Genomic DNA, 12,419 nt, shown 5'->3' on the forward strand with positions numbered 1-12,419 from the left:
GGAGACAGAAAGGAGTATATTTTATTCTCAGCAGTTCGTGGAACCTATACAAAAATTGACCATATATTAGGACATAAAGACCTCAAAATTAAATGCAGAAAGGCAGAAATAGTAAATGTGTTCTTTTCCAATCATGATGCAATAATGTAGTTTATTCAACAAAAAGCTAGGGGTAAATAGGCCAAAAAATAATTGGAAACTAAATAATCTCATGCTAAATAATGATTGTGTGAAACAGCAAATCATAGACACAATAATTTCACCCAAGAGAATGACAACAATGAGACAACATATTAAAATTTGTAGGATGCAGCCAAACCAGTAAAAAGAAAAAAAAATTATATCTTTAGAGGCTTATTTGAAGAAAATAGAGAAAGAAAAGATCAATAAATTGGGCTTACAATTTAAAAAGCTAGAAAAAGACCAAATTAAAAACTCCCAATTAAAAACTAAACTTGGAATTCTAAAATTAAAAGGAGAAATTGATAAAAATTTAAAGTAAAAAAAACTATTGAATTAGTAAATAAAACTAAGAGTTGGTTTTATGAAAAAAACAGCAAAATAGACAAACATTTGTTAAATCTGATTAGAAAAAGGAAAGAGGAAAATCAAATTGTTAGTCTTAAAAATGAAAATGGAGAACTTTCCACCAATGAAGAGGAAATTAGAGCAATAATTAGGAGTTACTTTGCGCAACTTTATGCCAATAAATTTGATAACCTAAGTGAAATGGATGATTAGCTTCAAAAATATAGGCTTCCCAGATTAACAGAGGAGGAAGTAAATTGCTTAAATAGTCCCATTTTAGAAAAAGAAATACAACAATCTATTAATCAACTCCCTAAGAAAAAATCCCCAGGACCAGATGGATTTACATGTGAATTCTACCAAACATTTAAAGAACAATTAACTCCACAGTTATATAAACTATTTGAAAAAATAAGGAATGAAGGATTCCTACCAAATTCCTTTTATGACACAGACATGGTACTGATACCTAAACCAGGTAGGTTGAAAACAGAGAAAGAAAATTATAGAGCAATCTCCCTAATGAATATTGATGCTAAAATCTTAAATAAAATATTAGCAAGAAGATTACAGAAAATCATCCCCAGGATAATACACTATGACCAAGTAGGATTTATACCGAGGAATGCAGGGCTGGTTCAATATTAAGAAAACTATTAGCATAATTGACTATATCAATTACCAAATTAACAAAAACCATATGATCATCTCAACAGATGCGGAAAAGGTATTTGATAAAATCCAACATCCATTCCTATTAAAAACACTTGAGAGTATAGGAATAAATGGACTTTTCCTTAAAATAATTGGTAACATCTATTTAAAACCATCAGTAAGCATCATATGTAAAGGGGATAAATTGGAACCATTCCCAATAAGATCAGGAGGAAAACAAAGGTGCCTACTATCACCATTGTTATTTGATATTGTATTAAAAATGCTAGCTTTGGCAATAAGAGTTGAGAAAGAGATTAAAGGAGTTAGAATAGGTAATGAGGAAACCAAATTATCACTCTTTGCAGATGATATGATGGTATATTTAGAGAACCCCAGAGATTCTACTAAAAAGCTATTAGAAATAATCCACAACTTCAGCAAAGTTGCAGAATATAAAATAAACCCACATAAGGCATCAGCGTTCTTATATATCACTAACAAAATCCAACAGTTATAGTTACAAAGAGAAATACCATTTAAAATAACTGTCAATAGTATAAAATATTTGGGAATCTATCTGCCAAGGGAAAGTCAGGAGCTATATGGGCAAAACTTCAAAACATTTTCCACACAAATAAAGTCAGATCTAACCAACTGGAAAAATATTAAGTGCTCTTGAATAGGTCGAGCAAATATAATAAAGATGACAATACTATCTAAACTAATCTATTTATTTAGTGCTATACCAATCAGACTCCCCAAAAAACTATTTTAATGACCTAGAAAAAATAACAAAATTCATCTGGAAGAACAAAAAGTCAAAACTTTCAAGGAAACTCATGAAAAAAAAAATCAAATGAAGGTGGCCTAGCTGTACCAGATCTAAAACTATATTATAAAGCAGCAATTACCAAAATCATTTGGTATTAGCTAAGAAATAGACTAGTTGATCAGTGGAATAGGTTAGGTTCACAGGACAAAATAGTCAATAACTTTAATAATCTAGTGTTTGACAAACCCAGAATTCACCATTTGACAAAAATTCTGGGAAAAATAGAAATTAGTATGGCAGAAACTAGGCATTGACCCACACTTAACACTGTACACCAAGATAAGGTCAAAATGGGTTCATGATCTACGCATAAAGAATGAGATTATAAATGAATTAGAAGAACATAGGATAATTTATCTTGCAGACCTGTAGAGGAGGAAAGAATTTGTGACCAAAGATGAATTAGAGATTTAACATGTATTGGACTACCTGCCAACTAGGGAAGGGTGTTGTGAAAAGGAAGGGATAATTTGGAAAAAAAGGTTTTGTAAGGGTCAGCATTGGAAAAATTACTCCTGCATATGCTTTGTAAATAAAAATTAATTAATTATTTTAAAAAGATAACTTAGAAAAACTGTATCTTTTGGTACGTCCAAGGGTGTTGAAAGTGACTAGATCTCTATAACTGGCTCAAGTCATCATTGATTCAATACACTCAATTTTAAAGGGTGACAGCATCCCACTTCAATTTAACCATTAATGATCAGATTAGATTCTCCAAGGAAAATTTACTTCCAAGATATAGCAAAAACAAATATATAAACATTCTCTCCCTTCTGGGATGACAGCAACACCCTGGCTGAAATCCTGGATTCACAGTTGCCTCCTGTGACTCAGGAGACTGGCGATTGTGTTATCTAGTACCTAAAATAAACAAACAAACAAAAAAAAAGGATAAAGACCAAAAAACTCCAAACCCATCTCTGTGGCCAGAGAATCTTGGAAAATAAAATAGTCTGTCCTTCCCCTCCCCAGCTTATGGCATAGGGCCAATGCTGTTCATACCTGGATGAAACTAGAAAGAGAAAGTTACTCTTACATCTGCCAGGTAGATGTAAAGACAGACTTTCTGCTAGTTAGGTACTGGAAAGAGCTTGTCCCCACTCACATGTCTTCTCCCTGAAGCAAATCATCATTGGAGTCTCCCACATAAATGCCTCCCTCTTAAGTGTCCTAGAAATTCACAAAGTCCCATTATGCTTACTTATGTGTCCTATATAGCAGGGCTTTTTAACTTTTTCTATTCATGACTCCAATTCACATGAGAGATTTTTTCATGACCTGGGGTATATAAGTTTTTAAAATAGGTATACAAATAAAACATATTGATAATAAATTATAATTTCATGATGCCCACATTCAGTTACAAGACTTTCCATGGAGTTGTGACCCAGTTTATGAAACTTTGCTCTATGGAAACTATTTCATTTGCTTATTTGTATGCTCAGAGAATAGTATAGTATATAGAACATTTTTGGTACTTTATATATACCTATTAATCAAGTGATTTTATTTTACCAATCTTACTTCCATCATCCCTATGCTTCCCTAGTCATTTTTCCTATACTGGATATTCTTCAGCTTATTATTGTCCTTTCTAAAATGTGCAAGTCAAAACTGAATACAATATACAAAATATACTTCAGGACTGGAAATTCAAAACTGAATACAATATTTAAAATGTAGTCTGATCAGGACAGAGCACAGGATTCCTTGTGATTATTATGACTCTATTTTTCAATATTTGTGTTAATTATTATAAATTTTTGTTAACTTTTAATAATATTCTTAATGTTTCATTGTTTCTATTAAGTATCCACGTTACCAATTAAAAAAAAAACCATTGAATAGCACAAGAACAAGCGCAGATCTCTAAGGATAATATGTCAGTCAATCCATCAATATACAAGCATCTATTAAATGATGACCTTGTTTCAGGAACTATGCTAAGTATTGGAAATAGAAAGAAAACAAGAGAAATGGTTCTTTCCTCCAGGGCATTGATATTCTCAAGGATGGCAAAAAAAATTGTAGTCAGTAAAGAAATACAAGTAGATAGGAAGAAATTAGAGAGATTAGAAGATTAGAGAGAAGTGGGAAGTGGGAAGTAAAATGAAATTAATAGTAGTCTTCCAGAAAAGATAGGATGGGATGGAGTCATAACTACATATAGAGGGGTAGACCATGTCAAGAAGGAGGACTATTTCTTCCTCAAAGACTAGAATATTTCAATGGGTTAAGATTAGGACAAGGGATTTAGAAGAGGAGGTTAATAGTAAATTACCTCAATTTTCTTGGTAAAGATGGAATCGATGTCTTCAAATTAGGGAAAGTATTACAGGAGGCTTGAAGAAAGAATGTTTTCAAACTACTGCTGTGTTGAGTGAGACAGAGAATCAATAAATCAACAAGGATTGATTTGCTTCATAGAGACCCAGTTGAGTCTAAATAACAAATTTGTAGTGCAAGTAGTCTGTGTGATCGCATTCCTTCCTTCCTGTAGCTTCACTTATAGCTCTTCCTCATCTTACAACACCTTAACATCATCTTCTACTATTTCCTCTTTGAGAAAAAAATGAGTCCTTTTCCTGACATGGCCTGCCCCTCTGCATGTAGTTATGACTTCATCCCATACTGTCTTCTCTAGAAGACTGCTTCTAATTTCATTTCACTTCCCACTTTTATCTTTAGTTTCATTCTATTTACTTGTTATTTCCTTGCTGACTAATGCTAGTAAGAACAATGTCAGTTGGATTTGGAAAAGTATGACGAGTTATAGAACATATAGAAAAGGAAATTGAGAATAGAGGATCATATAAGAGGTTGAGATTAGTAAGAGGGGGTAGTATAACCAGACTGGAAGTGATGGTCTGGGAAAGTACCAAAGACTGGAAGTACTGGAAATAATGATCAGGAGGAAAGAAAGAAGGAATAGATGGATGGATAGATGGATGGATGGATGGATGGATGAAAAGACCTTTATTAAATACTTTCTATAGGTAAAGGTCCTATGCTAAGTTTTGGGGATACAAATAATAGTATGACAATTTCTGCTCTAAAAGAGATTGATTGCACTTTAACAGGCAAAACAATAAATACAATATATTTAAAAGAAGTGAAACATAGAGGGAATTTGGTAACAAATTATCAGTAAAAAAAATTTTAATTACTTGATCATGGAAAAACAACATTTTGGGGAAGATCAGAGTTAAAGGTATAACCATCCCTATAGCTGAGTTGGAATGGATGTCAAAGGAATTGAGTTGTAAGAAGGGTAAAGAATGTTGGAGGGAACATCCATGTGAACATTCAAGTCCCCTAGTATGATAGCAGAAATTTAGGCACAGAGAGATTCTCTGTTCATAAAGAAAAGAGAGAATATTTTGTGGACTGGAAGATAATAACTGAGTAATTAATTTGCATATAGTAATCTTCAAAGGAGTTCTTTCAGTAACCTAAGATATAGTTCATCTGGGCTCATTGACTTAAATTCATCAGAACAGATTGTTTGACTCTCTCTTATCTTTGACATCAAATCCATATTAGCTCTATTATTTTGTCTGAAAAGATAGATTTTGGCTCCACACAAAGAAAATTAACAGTCCTCTTCACAAAATAACAGAATGCTAACAGGGTAATAAATTGACAAGGAAATCGCCCTAGCAGAAATAGGATAAATATTGGTAAGGGATCCCTGTACTAGGATAAAAGGTTGGAATTAAAATTCTTCTTATAATACAGATTGAGATATATCACAAGTGATACTATGTTCCTGAAATACACCTACAATGATGAGGAGAAAAAAAAACTTGCTATAACAATATTTCCCTTTTAATAAAAGGGGAAAACAGTGTAACAAGGTGATCTCTTTAGGGTAGGAAGTAAATTTATCACCCAGAATAATAAAAATTTTCACTATGTTCTTTGGCTCCTTAGCAAGCTTAACCAACAAATAAATATATAAAGTAAAAATAAATAAAAATTAAATATCCCCTCTTTGGGGGGAAATCCCCAATTTCTAAAATAACTACCCCAAATAGTATAGAACCAATTTAGAATGATCTGAATATTTTATAACCTCCAAATGATTTCTTCTATCCTGAAAAGTATTATTCTTAGTTACTTGTCAATAACTAATTTGTCCTGAACACTTTTTACAGAAAGTGATTTTCATCTGTCTTATTGTGAATGTGGTTTTTTGCATGTTCCCAGGAGGGTACAGTTTTGTCAGTTGGAGACTCAATTTCTGTTGGTCTAATAAATCAAAGCATGACAGGTGCAAGTGTTTGTTGCTAAACTTTGAGATTAGTAGGCATAGGAAAACTTAAAAAGCTCTTACTTTCTCTGAAAGGAAATAGAAAAATGCTCAATCTTATTCTTCCCAATCATTTCACAAATGTTATTTTCAAATATAAGAAGTGCAATTCATATCTTTATGATTTTTAAATCCAAATTAAATTTTAGCAACCTAAAATATCTTTTAATGTGAATGTTTATTTTAATTTGAATGCACATTATCTGCCCTCTGGTAATTATTCTCTTCATGATTTTGAGTGAATCACTTAACCCATTAAATTAAGTAACCACTTGGGGGTCTTTTTGAATACTCTATGAACCTACAAGCAGAAAATAACTACATATATTTCTTTCTTGATTTATGATATGGTGCTACAAAAACTCTGATTATGTAGGGGGTCTAAACTGAAACTTTCTTTTTCAGAAGAGCATCTTCCAAGAAAGGTATAACATGTTTTCCATATCACACAGTGGATTGTAGATTTGCTTGTTCAAAAAATATGCCTTTTTCAGTTTAAGAGAAGACATTTAGATATCCTTCAGTTCACTTCAACTAAGTTTCAGTGAAGATGTAATTATTTTTGTCCCTTAGAAAATTCATCATTTATAACAATACATGCTGGTTCTTGGTAGTTGACTATAAATTGTAGGATTTTCTTGGCATAATTCTTTGGATTGTGTTTAACTTGAAGATAATTTCAATAGAGCTGATAGCTTCAATTTCTTGGAGTTGAATAAATTTAAGCACCAAGGAAGTGTGAGTCATTGGAAAGGAAAGACCTGGGAGTAAGAAGATCTGCATTCTCATCTTCATGTGATCTTGGGCAAAATCATCTTACCTCTTGTTACTTCAGTTTTTTATCTGTAAAAATAAATTAGCTCTAAATATAATTAATAATAATAAAAAATAACTTATATAAATAATTTAAAGAATGCAATACACTTGATATTCATTACCATGGACAGAGAACATGAAACCCCAAGTCACACCCAAATGTAATCACATTGTCTTTTCAATCATAAGGTCTTGCCCAATAATTCTACCTTAGGTTGGATCTGTACTCAGTACTGGTACTGATTATCCATTTAATTTAAGATTATAAATTAAACAAATAATATTAGCTTAAATAATGAGGCAATAATTAGATAAATAACTAATTGTAAATTAGATGAATAAATAAATTAGAACCTTTACCCTAAAATTCCACAAATAGAAATAAATAAATAAATCCTACATGTTGTACATATTGAAAAGCAAATATTTGAAATATCCATCACAATTTGTAGTTTGATGACTAGTATAAAGATTCATTAGAATGTTTTCAACATCTTTTGCATAGCAATCAAAGAGATTCTGCCTCATTTCATAGTTGGAGTTAGAATGTGCCAATGTGCCCTCACCTTTCTATTCTACCTTAAGACTTGGGCAACCTAAGAAGTCGGCAGCTACACATTTAACTGATTATTTTTTTTAATTCTTTTTTATTACAGCTTTTTATTTACAAGTTATATGCATGGGTAATTTTACAGCATTAACAACTGTCAAACCTTTTGTTTCAACTTTTCCCCTCCTTCTCCCCACTCCCTCCCCCCAATGGCAGGTTGACTAATACATGTTAAATATGTTAAAGTATAAATTAAATACAATATAATACAAAATAAATACAATATTAGTATACATGCCCATACAGTTATTTTGCTGTACAAAAAGAACTGGACTTTGAAATAGTGTACAATTAGCCTGTGAAGGAAATCAAAAATGCATGCAGACAAAAATAGAGGGATTGGGAATTCTATGTAGTGGTTCATAGTCATCTCCCAGAGTTCTTTCACTGAGTGTAGCTAGGTAAATCCATTACTGCTCTTTTGGAACTGATTTGGTTCATCTCATTGTTGAAGATAACCATGTCCATCAGAATTGATCATCATATAGTATTGTTGTTGAAGTATATAATGATCTCCTGGTCCTGCTCATTTCACTCAGCATCAGTTCATGTAAGTCTCTCCAGGCCTTTCTGAAATCATCCTGTTGGTCATTTCTTACAGAACAATAATATTCTATAATATTCATATACCACAATTTATTCAGCCATTCTCCAATTGAGGGGCATCCAGCCAGTTGCCAGTTTCTGGCCACTACAAAGAAGGCTGCCACAAACATTCTTGCACATACAGGTCCCTTTCCCTTCTTTAAAATCTCTTTGGGATATAAGCCCAGTACATTTAACTGATTCTTTAATGATTCTACTCCACATGCAATCAACTTTTCTATATCTCTTCAGACATAAATGCCAATATCATTTTCTGAGTAATCCATAGCATGAGTGGTACCATTGGTGAAAGTATTATTTTCCATATTATACTATACTGTAACATGGCACATCACTTAAATTCAAGGGGATTGTGTGAAATGGTGAGATTTTACTTATCTCTTTTATGTATATGTATTATCTCTCTAACTAGAATACATACTTAGGACTCCTACCAAAATATATTTATTTTGTATATGTGTGTATTTGCACAAGAACGCGTGTGTGTGAGAACATGAAACCCCAAGTCACCCATAAATGTAATCACAGTGTCTTTTGGATCATGATGTCCTGCCCAACATTCTATCCCGTAGGATCTGTGCTTACTACTGGTATTGATTATCAGTGAAAATAATAACCAACATCCCATCTCTGGCTTTTAAGCTGTCATTGGTAAAAAGGCAGGTACTGCTTAATGAAACTACTTTGCAATAACCAATATCCCATCTCTGGCTTTTAAGCCAAATGTCCTTGGTAAAAAAAAGCAGGTACTGCTTAATGAAACTACCTTGCCAGTGGCTTCATACCCTAAGTTCTCATGAATAGTATTTAGAGATGTGTGAATCGATGCCTAACAGAGTTCAATAAATATCGATTGAATACTTGATTGAGAGACCACAAAGACCCTAAAATGTTAGAAATAATACAAACAGCCCTACATATTACAAATAATGCTTTTGGTTTAATTTCAAAACCTAGTAGAAATGTTCTTTTTTTTAAAATGAGGAAATAATGTTAACATTTGTGTTAAGGAAGAGGTTGCAAAGTTGAGTGATAACTTTATACTCCAAAAGGTAAGATACACATTATTTCCTGACATTAAAAAAAATGCTTATCAGATTTAAATGGTAATTGGAAAGAGAGACAAACAGAGGCAGAGAAAGAGACTGTCTCACTCTTTCTTATATATTAACCTTCATTTTGCTTTTGAAGGTGGAAGTTTCACGTTTCCAAGACACAAAGAGACTTCTTCAAGATTACTATAGGGGGATGGAAGGCAAAATTCCCATTGAACTTGCTAAAAGTGGAGGCACTCGAGTCCCCCTGATAAATCTCGAAGAGGAAGAGGTGCCTGAAATCTATGCCAAGTAAGAATATGGGGGGATTAATGTAGCTTTTAACTGGATACTTTTAAATTATATTTAGATATCTTTTATGGGAAACTTCAAATTTATAGATTACTATCTATATAAGCTCTACATTTCACTGAAAACAGTAGACATTATTATCCTAATTTTATACATAAGGAAGCAGAATTAGAAAGACTTAAGTGTATTATAGATGTACTTACTCCAAACAGGTTAATGAATCTGATAAGAGACTATTTAATTAGGCTTCTAATAGCCTCTCTAACTCTAGTAAGCAAATGGTATATATAGTGAAGGAACAATTTATTTTAAGATAAAAAATGCAAAACAGTTTGTGAATTCTTGACTTTCATAGGCCAACTTCCTTCACTTCTCCCCCCAAAAAAACATAAAAAGAACCTAAAACACTGAAAGAAAAAAAAAACCCCACTGATTATAAAGGAAATTTCAAGAAGCAACAAGTATAGCAGTCAGGAAAATCAAGGTTTAAATCCTGTCTGAAATGCTAATTAGCTCATGCTAATCAAGGTTAAATCACTATATATTTCTTGTCCTTGGTTTCCCTATTGGTAAAATAGGGAGAACAACATCACTTATTTCACTGAGCTGTGAACATCAAATTAATATATATGCCAAAGAATTATATTGGTTTAATTATATTATATATTGTTAGTTATATTATATAATATATTAATTATATAATACATTTATATTCTATTAGTTATTACTTACAAATAACAGATTAAAACATAAAAACATTTATCAGCACAAAATATTAAATTATGGAACTTAAGAGAAAAGGAAGGATTAATTTGAAAGTAATATACTAATATGAGGCATTAATTTTTAATCTGTCAAAGGATAACCTCAAAATAATGTATAATAAATTCCCTTGATTTGGAGGGGAAAAAAGAAAGAAAACACACAATGTTTTGTCTCATGTCTCTTTTGTCAGAGTAACTAAGCCTAGAGGAAGAAGAGGAATAAGGGGATATAAAACAACAACAAAAGTGATCATTGATGAGTTTATATAGCCATAGAGGCAATAGATAGCCAGTAAGCATTCATTATGTGTCATACACTGGGCTGAATGCTTAAGAATACAAGGAAAAGGAAACCATAGTCCCTGACTCCAAGTATCTTACATTCTAATGGAGGGAAACAACATGCAAACAATCATATACAAATAAGGTTTATGCAGTACAAATGGAAGGACATCTCTGAGGGAAGGGACTAGCAACCTAGTCCAGAGACCAGAGAAGGCCATTAGCAGAAGGTGAGGTTTAAGCTGCAGCTTGAAGGAAGCCTGGGTAATCAGGAGGCAGACTGTTCTAGGGATGGGGGGTGGGAATAGGCAAGGAAAAGCAGGGAAATGAGAGATGGGGGAAGGAACTGTGAAAAAAACATGTGTCAATTATGTAGATTCCTTTAGATTTTTCTAAGAAATAAATACTTTTTTAAGTTCAGCTTCATCCCTGAACAGTTATAGAAATCCAAACAATCTCCCTTTTAATAAAGGTGTGAACCACTAAGCTCATATATCAGACAATCTATTATCATTTCTGACTAGAAAATTAGGGAGAATGAGAATACTGGACAGTTCTTCCCCCTTCTCTTTAGTCATATTTTTATATGATGACTTCATGATTTGGTGTGATATATTTATTGCTTCTCAAAAAACAAAGATATTGACCTATGTGAAAGAATGAATGAAAAATATTATATATTATGTATCATATATACATACTATGTATATCATGTATGCATGGTATCATAATATATAGTATGTATTATGTATCAACCAATTTTATTTAAATCAATATTATTTCAACCAATATCAATCAATATTATTTATCAAATTCTATTCATAATCACATAATTGCAGGATTAGAAGACAATTTAGATATTATCTTCCCTGATCCTCTTATTTTGTAGTTGAAGAAAATCATTTACATATGGCTTCCTAACTAGTTAGTAGCAAAATCAGTCTTGAACCCAAGCCTCTTGATTTCTGGTCCAGCAATCTTCTTCATTTAATAAATCTAAGTATGAAAATATCTTTGATAGCCAATTATTGATTTTAAATTTCAATTAATAATTTTAATCTACCAGCATTAGCACTCAATTCTACCACCACAGAAATGAGTCAATAATTACATGTTGAATTAAACCAATAGGCAACAGTTAATTTGACATTTTTTCTTTGAACTTGACTGAATTAATCTTTCCAATTATAACCAGAGGACATAAATTAAACATTATCCAAAACTTACACTTTACTTTTCTTAATTTGCTTTCTCTGGATTTATATTTTAATTCTTTTCTCTGCACATTGTCTTCCATATCCAAAGTCTCTCTCTTTCTCAGCTTTATGATGTCCTCTTTTCTCACAACATGATCTAGTGTCCTAAATACATTTAATGACACATTGACCTAGCTTTTAAACAAGGTTGATTGGCTCCTAATGGAGAAATATAAATCTACACTGATAAAATTAACGAAATATATGAAGTTTTTCCTCCCAGAAGCCACTGCTTGTTAAAACATACTATTGATTCTTTGACATACTCATTAGGTTAATTTTGTTTACTGGTATAAATATGTTTAACCTGAAAAATATATCTTTGGCCGTTTGTGAGTTTATTGTTCCTTGTTCCTTCAAGAATTCTTCTCCCAGGATTTTTTTTTAATTGAGGTTAAAACATGTGT

At 32.0% G+C, this 12,419-nt stretch overlaps 1 protein-coding gene across 6 annotated transcripts in view; it reads left to right on the plus strand.

The window, feature by feature from the left end:
• Window positions 1–12,419, plus strand: part of SPEF2 (sperm flagellar 2) — a 264,940-nt gene that overhangs the window by 170,310 nt on the left and 82,211 nt on the right. For all 6 annotated transcript variants that reach the window (XR_004233554.1, XM_031964143.1, XM_031964155.1 and 3 more), the window contains one exon: window positions 9,556–9,710. Coding sequence is in view for 5 of the 6 variants with exons in the window: in XM_031964143.1 (XP_031820003.1) it covers window positions 9,556–9,710 (155 nt within the window). In the remaining variant the exon portion in view is untranslated. The remainder of the gene's footprint in view (window positions 1–9,555; window positions 9,711–12,419) is intronic.

This window comes from Sarcophilus harrisii, chromosome 1 (assembly GCF_902635505.1).
Source record: "Sarcophilus harrisii chromosome 1, mSarHar1.11, whole genome shotgun sequence".
Lineage (NCBI taxonomy): Eukaryota > Metazoa > Chordata > Mammalia > Dasyuromorphia > Dasyuridae > Sarcophilus > Sarcophilus harrisii.